The 18793-nt window shown below is 56.0% G+C and overlaps 1 protein-coding gene across 3 annotated transcripts in view; it reads left to right on the top strand.

Moving 5' to 3' along the window:
• The window catches only part of RAB37 (RAB37, member RAS oncogene family), a 70665-nt gene extending 52682 nt beyond the window's left edge, over window positions 1-17983 (top strand). The window contains exons 1-9 of one of the 3 annotated variants that reach the window (XM_024760688.1): window positions 9740-9878; window positions 12566-12676; window positions 13617-13658; window positions 14168-14234; window positions 14338-14390; window positions 15329-15394; window positions 15964-16020; window positions 16094-16170; window positions 16338-17983. In XM_024760688.1, the coding sequence (XP_024616456.1) occupies window positions 9786-9878; window positions 12566-12676; window positions 13617-13658; window positions 14168-14234; window positions 14338-14390; window positions 15329-15394; window positions 15964-16020; window positions 16094-16170; window positions 16338-16443 (672 nt within the window). In that variant the 5' untranslated portion in view covers window positions 9740-9785 and the 3' untranslated portion in view covers window positions 16444-17983. Of the gene's footprint in view, window positions 1-3072; window positions 3184-9739; window positions 9879-12565; window positions 12677-13616; window positions 13659-14167; window positions 14235-14337; window positions 14391-15328; window positions 15395-15963; window positions 16021-16093; window positions 16171-16337 lie in introns of those variants that run through there. The other 2 variants (XM_024760689.1, XM_024760690.1) reach the window with 2 other exon arrangements.
• Window positions 17984-18793: the final 810 nt, after the last annotated feature.

The raw sequence follows: 18793 nt of genomic DNA on the forward strand, positions 1-18793 counted from the left end.
TTATGACCCAGCAATCCCACTACTGGGCATATACCCAGAGAAAACCTTAATTCAAAAAGACACATGCACCCCAATGTTCACTGCAGCACTACTTACAAGAGCCAGGTCATGGAAACAAATGCCCATTGACAGACAAATGGATAAAGAAGATGTGGTACATATATGCAATGGAATATCACTCAGCCATAAAAAGAACGAAAATTCCTTTCGTAGAGACATGGATGGATCTAGAGACTGTCATACAAAGTGAAGTAAGTCAGAAAGAGAAAAACAAATATCGTATATTAACGCATATATGTGGAACCTAAATATGTGTAAAATGGATAGCTAATAAGAACCTGCTGTCTAACAAAATAAATAAAATAAAATTCAAAAATAAGTCCTATGATAAACAATAATGGAAAAGAATATGAAAAAGAACATATATATATAACTGAATCACTTTGCTCTACAGCAGAAATGAACACAACATTGTAAATCAACTATACTTCCATAAAATTAAAAAAAAAAAAAAAGAAGGGAGAACAAAGACACTTGTCTGAATGGTGGCGAAGCTGACACAGATTTCTGTCACAACCACAATTAATTAACAGTTTCATAAATGCTCCAAAAGAGGGAAGGTGGAGTAGAAAATCTAGATCTGAGGTTGACATCTGACTTCTCCAAGCAGTAACATTTGGAGCCCCCCTGGAGAAACTTGAGGAAAATCCTGGCAGCTTTTGAGTGGAGAAACTCCATTGTGTCTCTAAGGTAATAGATTAGGCAGACCCACCTGTAACATTTGGGAGACCAGGGCTAGAATACAAATGGTGGCCCATCAACCTTATGTCTCAATATTTTCATGTTCTAAATCAAGCTAAAAAAACTATCCAATCAAGTGCATCTGATCTTCCTACCTTGACAAAAATACCGGCCTACTGACCCAGAAGCTGGATTTGAATGTAGGATTCTCAGAAGTTCTGCACCGAAACGTGGCAGCCTAGTGACAGCCACCTCCCGGTCCTTAGCCCGCCATCCACAGACACTCCCCTGCCCTTCTCCCTCCTGCACATTCCACACCCCAAAGGTCCTCAGGAGGATGCATGTAGACACCCCAGCCTTCACATCCAAGCTCTGTTCACATCCCTGCGAAGAGCCACCCCTTGGCCACTCCTCAGGCAACTCTAGCAGTGAGCTGGGAGTAAAGTATAGTCTATGGGAGGGACACGGGTCTTTGGACCACTCATTTCATGGGGAGGGGCACAGGCAGAGGGTGACCAGGGCTAAGGGTCCTGGATTTAGGGGGAAATCATTCAATTTGTAAACTGATCCACTCTGAGCTCTCCATCGTGGCCCAGGAAAAAAGTCTGTAGCGTCATCAATTGATTTCCTGATGTGATCACCTTCACGGGGCTGATGTTTCTAAAAAGCCCTATACGAGGGCATCGTCCTGGCCCTGCCTCCAGGCAGGATTCACCTGGATCTGAAATGCTGAACCCCGTCACCCCGGAGTGTGAGCTCACTGAATCAGAAGACGTCCTAAGAAGAACTGTTTTCATATGAGAGAAGAAAGTGATGAGAACTCTTCACCCTGGAAAGGAAAAGGATATATCCTTTAGTAAATGAATGAGGTGGGCACGGATGGACAGATTGACCCCTCACATTCTGGAATATTCTCTCTAGGAAGCACTTCCTCCAGCTTGAGGAAGTTAGATTTGAGACGTGAATTATTAAAGCCGCTACACACAACAAACAAATGGAGCCTTTTAACCCGGGAGGAAAATAAAAGCTGAATGGAATTTGGTTTGCGAAGTGTGGGTGGGGGACGGTAGTCAGAGGAGGTCCAAAGGCAGCATCATGGATAACTCCATGTTTGCCCTGCTATCGAGTCAACGCCACTGTCAGAGCAAACAGTGCTGACGCCCACGGCTCTGACCTAAGGAGGCTCTGTCAATCTTTATGCTTTTACATTTTTGGTTTTTTATGTCTTTATGTTTTTTCAAGTTGAGCTAAAGTTGGCATCTCCTAAGCCTTTCCAATGACTTTGAATGCTTGCCTTTGGAAAGTGGCTACTGTCCACTTGGAAACTAAGGCATTTATCCATTCATTCATTCATTGAGCACACACTGGGTATCAGCCTCTGGGTGCAGGTGTATTTCTTCCCTGCTGCTTATGATTTTCTTTCAAATACACACCTGAACTTCCAGCTAATTCTCCCCCACTTACTTCTTCCAAGTTCAAAAGTAGCCAGACCCTTCTTTCCCAGACTCTGCCTCCCTTTGAAATGCCGTCCTCTCCAAGGCCAAGTGCAAACTCTTCCCAAGATCTATATCCACACAACCTGATTTTTTTTTTATTCTATAGGCTTTCCCATACAGGAAACCCATTGTGTTAATCCAGGTCTTCCAAGAAGCAGATGCCGAAAGGGAATTAAATGCGCAAGGATTTTATTAGGGGAAACACCTACAAGATAAATGGGGTGGGAGCCAGGAGAGGTAGGGAGAGCGGTGAGGCCATGGGGGAGGGCAGGTCTGACCCCAGGTGAAGGAGGGAGAGCAGCAAGGTTGGGTAGAAGCATCTCAGGCTGCTGTGAAGTCTCTGGAAGGTTCTGTAAAACCTAGAGAGAGTCCTTGAGCCTAATTCGGCTTTTAGGGGAGTCTTGTGTCTCCCAGGAACAGATCTGCCTCAGTGTTCCCGCCACGCTCCACCTTTGGCCAGGAAGTTCCCGTGGGAAGCATGGCCTCAGCACAAACACATCAGTGATGGATTGGATTGCAGAGTGCAGCCACGGGGGCCTCAGTCAGGAATGCCCCTGTGTCTGGAAGTCTGAGAGGCACATTCTCAAGGTCACCTCAGATGCCAATTAACTTGGGTTGAAACGAGATTTCCTCTGTGCTTTCATGCTGTCCTCAGTGGTTTCAATAGGAAATCCGGAGCTTGGCCTGTGTCTGTGTATGTGTGTGTGTGCGGGGGTGGATGTGTGTGAACACACGTATATGTGTATTTAGAGAACCCGCTCCCGCAGCCACCAGGACCTCTCAGCAGACTAATCTACACCGCAGGCCCTCAAACCCCTCTGCTGCTCCCTTTCAGACCATCCTGGTGGGCGACAGCGGCGTGGGGAAGACATCTCTGCTCGTTCAGTTCGACCAGGGCAAGTTCATCCCGGGATCCTTCTCAGCCACCTTGGGCATCGGATTCACAGTAAGTACCTCTGGGCTCGGGGGCCCCGCTGGGCCTCTGACAGGGTCCCGGCAGGAAACAGGTGGATGCTCACATTGGATCATTCAGGAGGTTTAATAGAAATGCTATTTACCAAGGTGCAGTCCATGGGTGGGGAAACCAGGAGGGATGGCCCAGGGCCCTTGGGCAGGTTCAAGGCGTCCATCCCACCCCGAGCCTGAAAATCAGTGAGGAGGGCACCGTCACCAGAACCAGGGACAAAGGGGGCTGCGTGGGCAGGGCTGGGAGGAGCTGCTACCCTCGGTGGTGGAACGGAGCAACCAGGGCAATAAGTCGGCCGCCCTCCCGTGTTGCTCTCCTCCTGCTTCCCCTCCATCTTCTTCCTGGGCTCCGCTCCAACTAGTAAGCAAGGGAATAGCTTGATACAGACACAGGGCAAGAAGAGCCTGGAGAGGCAAAGGGACGCCTTAAAAGTTTAAGCACAGGGCTTCGCTGGTGGCGCAGTGGTTGAGAGTCCGCCTGCCGATGCAGGGGACGTGGGTTCGTGCCCCGGTCCGGGAAGATCCCACATGCCGCGGAGCGGCTGGGCCCGTGAGCCATGGCCGCTGAGCCTGCGCGTCTGGAGCCTGTGCTCCGCAACGGGAGAGGCCACAACAGTGAGAGGCCCGCGTACCGCAAAAAAAAAAGTTTAAGCACAATCCCAACTTGGCATTGTCATGTGGGTCCTAGGGCACTGGCAGGTCAAGGGTTAAAGTTCAGGTTTTAGCACTCTGTCTCTCCCTGGACACAGCCTCAAGTTTCCTCTATTCCCAGCCCTTCTGTGGGCCACGAAGCCCTCGCTCTAGCTCACATCCCCACTTTCAGCATGGCTGCCGGCTGCTGTCAGAAGACCTTGAACCCTGGGGAGGCCTTTGGAAGGGTCTCAGCCCTCTCTTGGACAGTGGCAGGAGCAACAGGACCCTCTTTGGGGGTCTCCAGAATCCTAGTCTCCAGAGATGCAGAAGAGCAAATGTCATTTCTTGGGCAGCATGGGTATTTGAAAGGCCAGCCCCCGGGACCAAACAGAGCACCAGGCCTGCGAGGTGCTGGGACACAGCAGAGGCACGCTGGTGGGAAGAGAGAGGGGACCCCCAGAATCTGGGCCTGCCCACTGGGTCACAGTGCAGAAGGCAAGGGCCCACGACGGAGCAGAAATGAGAGGCTGGCCAGGGTGTGCGCCAGGGCCTGGAGTGAGGGGCGGGACCGAGCCCCCGGAGGGCGGGGCCGAGTCCAGGGGGGCGGGGCTGAGTTCCAGGAGAGTGTGGCCCATCCTGGCAACCCCCAAGCCTTGGACCAGGCTGCCATGAAATGAACCAGGATGGCGGTGTCAGGCGTCCTCCACCGCGGGCCCACGTCACCTGGCCCTCAGCACCCAGGGCACACGGTGTCCCCACAGTCACACTCCTCACTCACTCCAACCCCGTCCTTCCGCCTGTCAGAGGACGGGAGGCAGAGAGTGGGGTGGGGAGCCTGATTCACGCTCCACAGAGGCACAGGGGTGGGACCTCCAAATTCTGCCACCAGCCTGGTAAGAAAAGTGAGGCAACTCGCCCGTGAGACGGAAGAAAGTGTGTGGTCCACAGGGCAGGCCGGGCTCTTCCCCTCTCCTGGGCCAGGGCCTTCCAGAGCCTCGGCTGCTCGCCTGGCACCGCTCAGCACCTCAGGACAAACCCGTGGGCGGCTGATGCTGAGTGAGGGCCTGAGGGCCCAACTCAGGCCTGAACCTGGGCCCTCCTGTGTCAAGTACATGACCTGGGAGCAAAACGGGTACATAGTCTACCCCTCAGCTGGGACACAAACCTAGGGGAACCCCCATACTGGTGGTAGAGGGCAGGAACAACAGCCCACGATGGGAACCACACCAAGGACAAGTGACTGACCCTGGGCCTAGACACACTGCCCAGTTATATACAAAGAGGTCTGCAGCTCTCGCTGAGAAAATGTCTGTCTCCTCCGCAAGCCCCCTTCCCACCCCTCATCTAGCACTAAGGACCCTCAATTCCTTTCCTTTCCAGAGACAGGTCTCTTTCCAACCCTCTGCTCAGAGCAGCTCGATCTTTGTGGAGCAGCTGAAGTCTCCTGTGTTGTCTGACAAAGGGGCTGGAGGGCATTGGGGTCTCCTTCCAATATCAGTGGTCTAGGGAGCCCCAGGGAGCTGGGCTGCAGGCCACTCATTTGTCTGTCTGTCATTTGCACAGAGGTTTGAATCACTGCCGACAGCTGGCCATGTGCAAGTGCCCTGTGGCCAGCCCTGGTTGTGGCTGAATTCCCGGTAACTGAGGTCCTGCTGGCCTAGCTCATAAGGCTGAGTGTGGCCTGGGCAGCAGGAGAGGGGAGGAGTCCTTGATCTTCACTTTAAAGGGGACGGAGGTGGGGATTCCCTGGCTGTCCAGGGATTAGACTCTGCACTTCCACTGCAGGACAGCAGGGGTCACGGGTTCGATCCCGCATGCCGTGCGGCCAAAAAAATAATAATAATACTAAAAAATAAAGGAGACAGAGGTAAGTGGGGGGAACCACCTGGTGTCTGTCCTCAGGCCACTTCTCAGAGCCTCTGGAGCCCACTGCTTCCAGAATTGGGACCGGCCCAGGTCCTGGGTAGATGCCTCTCAAACCAGTATCTTCCCCGACTGCTCCATCATCACCTCCATCAAACTGGCTGTTGAGTCCTGCGGATGGGTTTACTGGGGTGCTGACACCAACCGGGCTCACACAGTAGTTGCTCCAGCTGGCCCCTCCCGCATGCCAGTTCAGGTCCTCCTGGCTACCTCCTGCCTCGGTGTGCCCCAAACTCTGCAGTCTTGCCTGAACACTGCTGTAAAGTTCATCTTCCAAAAGCCTTGCCCCCGCGCCCCACCACCAAGCACCATCAATCTCACTACCGCCTTCCAATAAAGTCAGAACCCCTCATCTGCCAGTCGAAGTCTTGCACGATTTAGCCTGGTGGTTTTTCAAGCACTCATGTAATGCACACGAAAACCTCCATTTTGTCTGCGGTGCAGACCCCAAGCTCACCCAAGCACATGTGGGGACCAGGATTTGCATGTTGTCAGCCGCCACGGACTCTCATGGAGATGCTCCACGTGCCTCAGTCCCCCAGCCTCTGTCTTGGTCTCCCCTCCACATCCTGACCCTGCACTCACAGGGCTGTGCACCTTTCCCCCCAGCTCTGGGGGTTTCTTCCAGCCCCCTCTGCTCGTTCCCCGATCTCCTCGGCTGCACACAAGGGCCCCCCTCTGAACAACCATGAGGTTTCACGAGGTATCGTCACCTGCTGTATCAGGAAGGGGTGTGGCTGTGTGGGGTGACTTATGCACAGGCGGGCAGGGAGGTCTGTTAGGGGTAATGTGGGGTGTATGTGCCTTCTGGATTTGGAGGTGATGGGAGGGGCTGGGGTCATTTAAGAGGCGCTTTCTGGGAATTCCTCGGCGGTCCAGTGGTTAGGACTCCTCGCTTTCACTGCCGAGGGCGCGAGTTCGAGCCCTGGTAGGGGAACTAAGATCCTGCAAGGCCCGTGGCACGGCCGGAAAAAAAAAAAAAAAAGAGGGGCTTTATTTGGAGGGTGATTTGTACATCTGGGGACGGCGTGAGACATGGGGGCCAGTTAGGGGTGTATGTTGGTGGTGTGGGATGAGCTGTGTCTGTAACTGTGATGTGGTGAGAGGTGTTTAGGGGGACGTGAGGTGTGTGTTTGGGAGGGGTGGTCATTTAAGACGCGTGTTTGGGGGGGGCCGTGTAAGGCATTGTGTGTTTATGGTATGATATGAGGTGTGCCTGTGTTCATGATGTGACATGTGTGTTTGTGGGATGATGTAGGGTATGTGTGGCTGTGGTGTGTCATGAGGCGTGTACGTGTGATTGTAGCTGATACAAGACGGTGTATGTGGCTTGATTTGAGACGTGCATGGTGTGAGGGGTATGTGTTTCTGTGATGTTGCGTGTATGTGAGATTTGAGGTGTGTGTGTGAGTTGTGTGCATGATGTAAGGTGTCTATTTGTGGTGTGGCGTGAGCTGTGTGTGTCTTTGTGGGGTGTGTGGTGTGGGTGGGGTGACGTGTGCCTGGTGTGAGCACTTGGGGAGATGCAGGCTGGCCCAGCATGTACACAGCACTAAAGAGGCTGTCGGGAGGCCCGGACCTCGAAGCGGTTGTGCTCTCCAGGACGCCCGTCTAAAGAGCCCCCATCCTTGAGTGGGTTGTGCTCCCTCCCTTTGGGGCAAAAGCTGCCTCTCCTGCACCCCCAATTCTGAGCACCCCTGACCCCCTCTCGCTTCTGCCTCACTGGCCGCTGCCCTTGAACACCCCGCCTGACGCTGCAGTGTCCCAGAGGACAGTGTGTAACACTGCATACAACACAGCCCACAGGCCCCGGACCCAGCGGGCCACACAGGCATGACCCAGAAGAGGGCAGCCGGGCCCCCCCGGTGCCACCAGCCCACTCGGACCCCACTGCAGCGTACAGCAAGACAGTGTTTGTATTTCTCCCCTACTTCTGGAGTGTTCACACTGATGGGCAAGCATCTCCATCCCAAACCTGTGTGCCACAGGACAAAAAGGGTCTTGGTGGAGCCAATATAAACCACAGCCGGAGGCCAGAAATCAAGGCGTCGGCAGGGCCACGCTCCCTCTGAAAGCTCAGAGGGAGGGTCCTTCCTTGCCTCTTCCAGCTTCTGGTGGCTCCCGGAAATCCTTGGCATTCCTTGGCTTGTAGCTGCAACACTCCCATCTCTGCCTCTGTCTCTACATGGCCATTTTCTCCCCGTGTGTCCTCTTCTTATAAGGACCCCAGTCGTACTGGATTAAGGGCCCACCCTACTCTCTATGACGTCATCTTAAATAATTACATCCGCAATGACCCTACTTCCAAATGAGGTCACATTCTGTTACTGGGGTTTAGGACTTCAGCATCTCTTTGGGGAGTGAGGGGAGCATAGTGCAACCCGTATCAGCCTGGTTGGCAGTGGAAGGCCCGGGAGGACCAGGCCAGGTCCCCTCTCTCCTTCCTCCTTGGTCATTACCCACTTGCGCTGAAACCCGCTCCCCTGCAGGGTTCCTGGATGAGCCTTCAGGAGCCCGGAGCCCAGGACATTGAATGGACTGGGGCGTTATGTACAGCCAGAGCCTCTGGCACCCGAGCAGCAGGCAAGAACGCACACCTGCAGGGCTGTGTAGAGCTGCTCCTTGCCCAGGTATAGTCCCTCCCTGTGTGCAGATGAGGTTATGGCACACCACTTCCGGCAAACAGCTCCAGCTGACGCCAAAAGTCACGTGGTAGGAAGCGGGTGCACACACAGTCCCCTCGGGGCCTATGGTCACCCATAAGCCATGCCTGCCCCTTGCCCCTCGCCCCAACATGTAGGTAAAGAGGTGCAGGGCCCCTGCCTCTCCTCACACCCTTCACACAGTCCCTTTGTATCGCACCCACCCTGTTCCGCGGGAACCTGACCTCACTTATATAAGACGTTGGGACAGCGTAATTGAATGGTTAGCCCAGGCCAGGGCCCCTGAACTCCGCTATGGACAACCCCGGACATACTCTCACCCTCTGTCACCAGGAGCTGCAGGGTTCCTTGGATGTCCTGGAGACTCTGCTCAAAATGATTCACCACAGGGACTTCCCTGGCGGTCCAGTGGTTAAGACTCTGCGCTTCCATTGCTGGGGGCGTGAGTTCGATCCCTGGTGAGGGAAGTAAGAACCCAGGTGCCAGTGCGGTGGAGCCAAAAAAAAGATTCAGGACTTCATGAATTCTTTTGATACCAAACGTTTAAGGCCTACTCGGTGCCAGGGTTCAGCTCTGCCTTCGGGAGCGCCTGGATTGGGAGGTGTGCAGGGAAGCCCACCTCGGAAGGCTCTCCGGGGTGGGTACATTCTGGGCGCAGCCCAACAGGGCAGGCAGAAATGGGAGGTGTCAAAGTCCAAGCACCGGCCAGGGGCTCCGAAGTGCAAATGTGCTGCAAGGTGAATATCCATCGGTCGGTAAACACAATTACATTCAGATGACGTCGAGCTGGGGTGCATTAGCAAAAGCGAAACTGCCTGAGAGCTGCGCTCGGAACGCACGCCTCCTCGTGAACCCCGCGCCGCGCTGCCCAGGGGCGTCTCCAGCCTCCCCCAACCCCGCTCCCGGAGCCACCTGTTGCCCGCCAGCCGGATGGAGCCCAGGCGCCGCCTCCTGGCCACGCCGCGCAGTGGCAACCCGGGCGCGGGTCCGCGGGTCCCAGCGAGGCCAGACCTTCCCCTGAAGGCGGGGTCTCCAGGGACAGCTCCCGGTGGGAACCTAACCCCGGCAGCTGGCAACCCTGGGGACCGGTCGGTCCTAGGGCTGGATTTGGCCCACGCCCTCAGGCCAGTGTGGCGCACGGGGGCCCTCCTGCTCCTCGGGAGCTGACCCTGCGGTCCTGCGCGCCCCCGCGGGACAGCCCGCTCCCCGCCAGTGTCTTTCAGGTGGCGGACGGAGGGAGGAGCCTGTCGGGGTCCGGGCCGGGGCGGTGGAGGGGAGAAGGAGTGGGTGGAGCCTAAGGCGAGGCGGTTCCTGCGCCATCCCTCGCCCGCCGCCTGCCCCAGCTCACCTCTGGTCCAGGGACATGACGGGCACGCCTGGCGCCGCTGCCACCCGGAACGGCGAGGCCCCCGAGCGCTCCCCACCCTGCAGTCCGAGCTACGATCTTATGGGCAAGGTGGGTGGGCACTGCACCCAGCGCTGGGGACTCGGTGCCGGCTCTGGGGGTCACCCCTCCCCGCGCTCTTCGCCCTGAGACCCCGGCCTCCCCGCCCAAGACCCTTTCTGGCTGCGTCTGCGTTGGACTCATCCCTTCCCCCCAGGCAGCCGGGTCTCCCAGAATAAGGAAGGAGGGTCGAGACAGAGCCCTGGGCCCATGCCAGCGTCCAGGGATCTGGGCTGGCTCCGTGGGAGAAGGGAGAGGAAGGTCGGAAGGAGCGAGTGACTCCCCACCCAGAGGACCCCAACCCCATTTTCTTCTGCCACACTCCGGCCAATACGAGCCCCAGGAATCCCATGCTTCTAGGTAGGGTTTGAGCGCACAGCCCTCCAGGGTACAGGCACCCGAAGCGCTGGGAAATAGGGCTGCCTGGCGACTCGGAAAGGACGCCCCCTGGCGGCGGGGAAACTTGCAGTTAATGCCCTTCTCCCAGTTAACCAGGCCTTAGGACTGAAGATCTTTAGGACCCCAGCTGCCCCCAGGCGCTACCCCTTCCCTTTCCACCCCTGCAGTCACTGCCCACACCTTCTTCTGGGAGGATGTTGCTAGCCAGAATGCAGACCCACGCGGGAATTTTTAGAACGTGAGAAAGACCTGGGGCGTTAGGCACAAATCTGCCACCTGGGAGAGCTTAAGTCAGCTGTCTGGGGCTGGTTCCCTCTGCGGGTGGCCCTGAACGGAAGCAGGTGGGGCTGGTGGCGGACACTGGTCTGTCTGCCCTCCCTTCATGCCCTTGGAGCAGGCAGGTACCAGGAACTCTGAAAGAGGTGCTGAGAGAGCCCAGAGCCTCCACTCCTCCTCTGTAGGGTTAGGGATAGATTAGCGAAGGGGCCGCCCATCTCATGCTACATGGCCTTGAAGGAGACCTGCCTCTTTCTGCGCCTTGGATTCCTCCTGCAACCCCCCTTGTTTCAGAGGAAGCTACTCTGCAAGTCACCCACCCAGAGCCGTTGCGATAAGCGTCCTCTGTGGGCTCCAGGCAGGAAGTCGGCCCCCACTGTGTTCAGGGGAGGGGAGCTGCTGAGGGCCAGCCCCAGGCCGCTGGGAACTGCCTGACCTCCTTGCCTGACACGCCAGCTGGGTGTTTGCCTAGGAGGTGGCAAGGCTGGGCAGCTGTTTGGTGGACTTGCCTGGCTGGGTGGGTGGCATCATTTGCTCCAGGCAACCGTCAACTGTAAAGTACATAGGTGCTTGCCCTACCTCCCTCTCTCCCTCCTTCCCCATCGGGTACTGGGACCCAGGAGCCAGGGAGCAATGCAGGCTCCAGAAGGCTCCTTAGCCCCCAGCCTGCCATTTGTCCCCTGGGCCAAGCGGCATTTGTGGAGAGTTGGCCTCTGGCCCCCACCAGCCTTCGTGCCCGAGGCCTGCCTAGGAGACTGAGTCCGGGATGGTCTGGGAAGAGCCTGGTGGGAGCTCCTTGGGGAGGATTAGAGGGGATGGGGCCACAGGCAGGCAGCACCCACCCCGGGCCGCTCTTCTGGAGTCAGGTGGTTCATGCCAACATTGTTGACCCTAGACATTAACGGAGTCTAGAAAGGCCTCAAAGAAATTATCCCTCTTTCCTTCTAACCTCTATGGAAACTGCCACAGAAGGGTTAAGAAATCTTCCCGAAGTCCCCCAGTAACCCATGTACAAGCCAGGACCCCAGCCTTCATACACCTTTGGTTCAGCCCCCCACCTCTCCAACAAAGTTAGCTAATCCCATACCCCATGCCCACAGCAGGAAAGCCCTTGGGCTCCGTTGTCAAGGTCAGAGCCTCAAAAATAACTCAAACCTAGTCCCTGCTCAGCCCATTAAGTATCAACTCGGCCTGTTGGGAAAGTTCCAGCATTAGGTCTGGACCTCTGTTCTCCAAGATTGAGGAGTGACTAGACAGAGGGGTCCCCTCGCCCGCCCATGGTCCCCAGAGAAGATGAGCAGAGACTGGACAGACAGGAAAGGGACAAACATATCCCCCCACACACTCCCTCCTGCTCTGCCACCTACAGTGACCAGGGATGCCAATTGTCAGCCATTTGTCCCACGTGGGAGGTTTCTGCGGAAGGAACTTCAGACTAAATGTCTCTCCGCTTCAGTATAAATTTCAGCCTTCCCTAATTCGTGCAACGCTTTTATAAACATAAAATGTCATTAGGAACTTCCAAATAAATGTAACCAAAAGTAAAACACCGGAACAAAAGTAAGTTTAGAATATGGCCTTGCAAATGACAGAGCCGTGCCCCCATCAGATTCTGATACACTCCCTCGGGTGGGAATCCCTGTCCGAGGTATTAACACTTCTCTTTCTGGCACCATAGCCCCACCCACGTGTGCACACATGCGTGGAACACACACAGAGAGGGAAGGGATCCTAGCACGGGGCAGAGTCGAGACCACGTGAATGTGGATGTTCTCTGGGGCCACCGAGCACGTTTGAGGTCCTGTTGGTGCTAAGTTGGCAACTCAGGCTTCCAGGAAACCAGATGAGGACAGGAGGGTCAGAAGGAGAGCCTGAGAGGCAGCCGGAGCCAGGGAGTGTGGAGAGGAGAGGCAGGGTGAAGGCGGCAGCAGGCTTTTCCAGAAGCAGGTGCCCTCGGGGCAGTGGGCATCCTTCCCTGGCTCTCCCTGGAAGCCCAGCTAACTGCCTCTGCCCCCATCTCCTAGGTGATGCTTCTGGGAGACTCAGGCGTCGGCAAAACCTGTTTCCTGATCCAATTCAAAGATGGGGCCTTCCTGTCCGGGACCTTCATAGCCACTGTCGGCATAGACTTCAGGGTGAGGTGGCTGCAGGCTCCTTCTCCAGCAGCGAGCCAGGGGCTGTGGCTCAGGCACGGGGGACGGTCCTCTCCTCACCTGCGCTGGCTTCTCAGGACTGCTGCGGCTCACCCTAGGGCACACCATGCTCCCCTAGGGACCCCAGAGGTGGCCAGCTTAGAGGAGTCTGGGCTTGGGGAGGCTCTTGGCTCCCCTACAGGATGAGAAATGAGAGACTGAGTCTTAAAATCCTGCCCCCAGCCGGGCAGACATATCCCACAGTGCTAGCTGGGCCCCCCGGCAAGACCTGAGGTCAGCCAGTCTTTCTGGAGTCCCGGGAAGCCCAGCACGGCACCAGGTGGAGGAACTGGGCTGGCCCTGTGGGGAGAGAGCAGCTTGCCAGCATCCCTCCCCCTCACCTCGATGAACCCATCTTTACAAATCGGTATCCCGGGTCTAACCCTGGCAGGGGTGCTCTCAAAGGCCAGGTGCCTCCCTCCCAGTGCGAGGGGAAGCTTCACTGAGGAGAACTAGTGGACAGCCAGGGGAAAGACGGCCCTGCAGATCCAGCCTCTGCGATCCCCGAGATGCCGGTGGGCGTCTCATCTCTAAGAGCTTGGAGGCTGGGCTCCGCCTGTGTACCTTGCTGAGCCCCGGGCCGGGGCGAGAGGAGGGGTGCGGTCAGGCAGGCTCTCAGGCTCTCCCTGCCTTGGGGTGTTGTGAGAAGGGCAGACGGAGTCCCCAGAAGAGAGGACTCCAAAGTAGGGGTACCTGGGGACACAGTCCCACTGCCCTGATGGGGCGATCTGGCTGGAGACGTCTCCGGGGCTCACCGGACCCCCGTGGCCCTGGGGAGCAGCCAGACAGGATGTTTGCTGTACTGTAGGATTCAGCAGAAGGCAGAAACCGAGACTCCCCTGCCCTCCACGCCCACCTCTCCCTCTGCCCTTTTCTCTTTCAGAACAAGGTGGTGACCGTGGATGGTATGAGGGTGAAGCTGCAGGTAAGACCAGCGGCTGGGAGGGCTGGAGTGTGGGCGAGAGGATGGGGGAGCCTGCCCAGCCTCCGCACCCAACCACAGGAGGCCTGCGGCCCTGCGCTCAGCCTGGGCTAACTTCCTGTGGGGGTCAGGAGAGGAAACGGCCTTTGTTTGTTTGATGTCTGCAGAAAAAGCCATTCCCAGGCACCCTCCCTTCTGTCAAAGGCAGCAGCTCTAAGTGCCTTCAGACAAGCTTAGGCTCGCTCCAAATCATCCCCAGTTTCCCAGGCCTCATCTGCTCTAGGAGGTTGGACACCTCTAATCCCTGGGCTGGGCAAGAGGCAACAGCACCGAACTAGCTTGAGAACTCATTAACTACCGCCATCCGGGACATCACCAGATGTTCACAAGCCCATGAGAAACTAAAGAAGGAAACATCTCACCTCCCCGCCCATCTCTCGTACCACAACATCGCTTTCCTCTGCCCAGCACAGTCCCTGCCCCCTTCTGACCATTTGTCCATCCCTTCCTAGATCTGGGACACCGCAGGGCAGGAGCGGTTCCGCAGTGTCACCCACGCTTATTACCGAGATGCCCAGGGTAGGTCCCTCACGTGCTCCACCTCCACCACCCCCCCCAGCCCACTTGTAACGTCCACCCTTCTGCCCCAAGTTCCCCATGTGACCTCTCTCTCCCCCTCCAGCCTTGCTCCTGCTGTATGACATCACCAACAAATCTTCCTTCGACAACATCCGGGTAGGTCCTCCCCACCCACCACTCACGAGCAGGCAGGGCAGGGCCTGTGCAGGCCAGGGCTGCTTCCTGCTTTGTGGGAATGGGTGGAGCGTGGAATACTGCTGCCTCGTTAAAAACACCGGAGCTGTGACTCAGAAGTAATAAACTACTCCTGGGTAGTTGATGGGCATGTGGGCATAAAGGCCAAGCAGGCTGTGTGCTACCTGCTCACCCCTGACTATGATTCATGGAGCATTTCATGACAAAATGTTCAGAAAGTGCCCAGCTCCACCCTGGACAATTACCCACAGAGACCAAGAGGAGAGCCCAAGCAGAAAAGTCTACCCGTACATCCACCCCAACTTTCAAGAAGGTGACTCAGGCAGACAAAGTGAGTGGCTCCCTCCTCACAAGCAAACTATTAAATAGTCGAGACAGTAATTCAACAAATACAAACACTGACTCTGTGCACAGCATCGTGACGATTTCACATGCTCCCTGACCTCAAGGGGTTGACAAGCAAACTGGGGGAACAAGACATACAGATATAAAACTGCTTATAAACTGGATGGAATCCATGGCACTCCTACCGCCACCTCCAACCCCATGCTCATGGCAGACATCACTAATCAATCACAGTATTTTTGATCACTGAGCCCTTATGGGGCCTTAGAATCCTCAACAGGGCACTCGAGGAGACTGCTGGTGACTACCAGCTGATTTATAAGATAAAGCCTCTGTCACCTCTGTCTTTCATAGAACTGAGAGCTACACTGCAAGGGGTTTAGAGCTACTCAGGACTGGAGAGGCCCAAACAAAGATGTAGATGAGAGAATGCACAGGGCATTATGATCGGTGTTCAGGGGCAGTGAGTAGTCCAAGATAATCCACAGGGCAGAAGAAGGAAAGGCAGGAGGGAGGAGGGGAATGGCTGGGGCTCAGCGCACCCTCTCCCACAGGCCTGGCTCACTGAGATTCACGAGTACGCCCAGAGGGATGTGGTGATTATGCTCCTAGGCAACAAGGTGAGTGGCTCCAGGGCAGGGTCAGCCCACCCTTCTCCCACTGCCACAAGTATTAGCTGGACATCCTTCCAGCAAAGCACTCTTTACAGCCTCCAGTTCAGGAGTCAGACCTATCTGGAGGCTTCAGTCCATCATATCTGCCCTCTTAAAGCTTTGGAAATGGCCCCCTGCAGGGAAAGGTCAAGCTGCTTCCTGAGAGATCCAGGGATGACCAGCTGCTCAGCCCCTATTAGATCCTGGGGACTAGATACACGGATTAAGAGCTGTGTGTGGAAAGGGTTCACCTCAAATACTGTCAGCCCTTCGAGGCTGCCCACCACCCCCTTGCCAAGCAGAGTTACCCACCTCCCTGAGTTGGGGTGAGATCCCCCTGCTGGGAGCTGGGTAAGAACTTGAAGAAGGCAGAAGCCCTGGCCCCAGGTGGATCATACCACCCGCAGTCCCGCAGGCTACCAGCAGAGGGCGAGAAGTGCCTGCTCCGGGGGCAGAAAGCTGGGCCAGCGGGGCAGGAGAGGGGCCATCTGGGGTCAAGGCTTCCTTCCCCAGAGTGACCCACCTGGGCTTGACAGGCGGATGTGAGCAGTGAAAGGATGATCCGTTCAGAGGATGGAGAGATGCTGGCCAGGGTAAGTGACTGCCTGGGGGGAGTGGGGGTGGGCAGCCGGAGACTGGCCACTGAGGATAATCTCACCCTGGCAGGAGTATGGAGTTCCCTTCATGGAGACCAGCGCCAAGACGGGCATGAACGTGGAGTTAGCCTTTCTGGCCATTGCCAAGTGAGCGCTGAGCCGGGAAGGGAACGTGCAGGGCAGGGTGGCACCATCTGGGAATTCAGTAGGGCCTGGCCCTTGGCATTCGGAGGGCCCCTGGCCCCGGGCCGTGGGAGTGGGAGAAGGCTCAGTTCCTCACTGCCTGCCCAGCCCATTTCTTCTTCCTCTTCAAGGGAGCTGAAATACAGAGCCGGGCGGCAGCCTAATGAACCCAGCTTCCAGATCCGAGACTATGTGGAATCCCAGAAGAAGCGGCCCAGCTGCTGCTCTTTCTTGTGAATCCCAAGGGGCTGAGAGGAAGCTCCAGAGACGCACAAGGATGCAGCCTTCTCCCTCAGACCTGGTTTATTCTAAGTGGCTGAGCCAATGAGGAGAGAGTTGGGGGACCCAGCGCACAGCCCCTCCGTACTCCTGCCCCTATTCTAGCTCCTGTAGCTTCCCTGCATCCCCGGAGGAGGGTAAAATATTTTTATTTCATTTTAATGATACATAATCTAATCAAAAGGACACCAGAAAACGGAGGAAGGGAGCTGGTGCCCCTTTTGCCTCCTAGTGCTAGGACTCAGGGGCCTGGGCCTCCCACCTACCCACCATGAGGGTGGTATTGCACCAGCTCAGCACCAGGGGGCACTGATGCACTTCTGGGGTATGAGGCAGGTAGTGACCCCATTCCCACCCTTCAGCTGGCAAGAGGCTGAGCAGACCCAGGCCTTCATTTCCTCCGGCTCCCCAGAGAACAATCTTCCCCAATAAGACAGGGCCCTTGTGCCGGGAGCTAGACCAAAGCCTCAGGAAGATAAGAGATGTGGAGATTGGGCAGGGACCCAGCTCCCTGGGGGGAGGGGGGAAGAGGAGTAACAGAGATTAGGTCTATTAGGCTACCTCTGGCCTTACTAGCCCCTCTCTGGGAGGTGCACCCCATTTCCCCCAGCCCACAAGCACATTAGGGCACCTGGAAACATCTGGTTCCTATTCACTGGACCTCAGATCCCAGGGGAGCCCCTCCTCCCTGAATCCCTGGCCTTATCTTCCTACCTTTCTGCCTGTGTCCCCAGACACCTACAGTTACTGATAGGGAAAGGTTATTCTTCTGTTCCAATCCTTTGGCAGGTATGCAGCCCACAGGCTACTTCTTCAAGCAGCTGTAGTGCTTCCACTGGATAAAGAGCCAGATAAAAAGAAAGCCCTGACTCCTGAAGTAGGTGGGAGGTAGAAGTGAGCAAACCTCACCCCATTGTGTAACCCCTAAACCCAAGGGCCATCTCCTCCCCCATCAGCCACATCCTTTTCTTCTCAGACGGACATTCGGGCCCAAACTTCTTTATCTCCCTTCGTACTGAGCCAGGTTAGGGAGTGAGAGATCATCCATTTCTGGGAAAATCAACGCATTGTATGCAAAACAAGGTCATGTGGGTGAGGCTTGGGGTGGGGAGACGGGCAGCAAGGAGTTTACATGCTAAAGGAGTTTACATGGGGCCAAGGTCACATGTCTCCCAAAGCCCTGACCCCAACAGTGGGAAGAGGGCAGGAGACGTGCAGCGTATGACCTAGAGGCACCTTTACTCCAGCTCTGTTCACCAGGGGTGGGGAGAGGGGTGAGAAAGGTATTTCTGCAGCTGCTGCATTTGCTTTCGAGGCAGAAATCTTGCTCCCAGAGCAGAGTCAGCACGATAAGGAAGCTCTCCAGGCCTCTCCCAGGCAGAGCAGGGAGGAGCCTGACCTTGCCGGGTTCTTCTGGGGCCCAAGGCAGGTCGCAGGCAATCCAATCACATGGGCTGCTCTGGGCCTTGAGCATTTGTTTTTCAGAAGTAAATGGCAGTATTTTGGAAAGTACACCCTGTCCATGGCTTCTTTGAGGTGCACATGATGCGGGGTCGGGGTGGGGGGGGTTGCGGGGGCGGATCATGTTGAAAGGATTGTCGTTGCTTGTCACTGATTGCCAAAATCATTTGCTTCTCATCCTTCAATGTCCCCAACTAGTCACCTCACCCCTAACAGACTGCCCCCAGCCTCTGTGACCAGCCTCTCATCTGAAAGTAGGAGCTGAAAGAAGGTTTATCTTACGGTCCTAATCATTTTTCCTTCTCTATTGAAAAAAGACAGGGCTCCTTTTCCTATGGAATGTACCCAGAGATTGGTTACCTGACTCTGATCTGCCTCTCCCCAACCCCACCTCCCTAGCCAAGGGCTGACGCCAATTCCCACGCCATTGTCCCTAGGTGGCCTGTCTTGGATGGGCAGCCCCGTGAAGCCTTGGGCTCTCTGCTGGACCCTCACACTGTCCCAGCGAGGATCAGAGCCCGCACCCCTATTAGCAGTTCCTGGGACAAAGCAAAGTGGCCCCACAAATGGGAAAATCTCGTTATTCAAACTACTCTGTTGGGTCCGAGGTGGACCTCGTTCTTATTCGTAAGACCGCTCGCAGCACTGGAGCGGCATTGATTTTCCTGGCAACAGTCGCCCCCACCCCCACCCCCAATTGGAATTGCACACTTTGGCTGAAGGCTGTTGAAATGTTAGGGTCCTTTACCCGAGGGTTGGCTCTCAATCCCCGAGGCAGGTGGAGGGAAATCAGAAAAGATCCTGCGGGCCGCTCTGCCCAGTACCAGGAACTCGCCCCCGCCTGGCC

This window comes from Neophocaena asiaeorientalis, unplaced genomic scaffold (assembly GCF_003031525.2).
Source record: "Neophocaena asiaeorientalis asiaeorientalis breed wild unplaced genomic scaffold, Neophocaena_asiaeorientalis_V1.1 scaffold30, whole genome shotgun sequence".
NCBI lineage: Eukaryota > Metazoa > Chordata > Mammalia > Artiodactyla > Phocoenidae > Neophocaena > Neophocaena asiaeorientalis.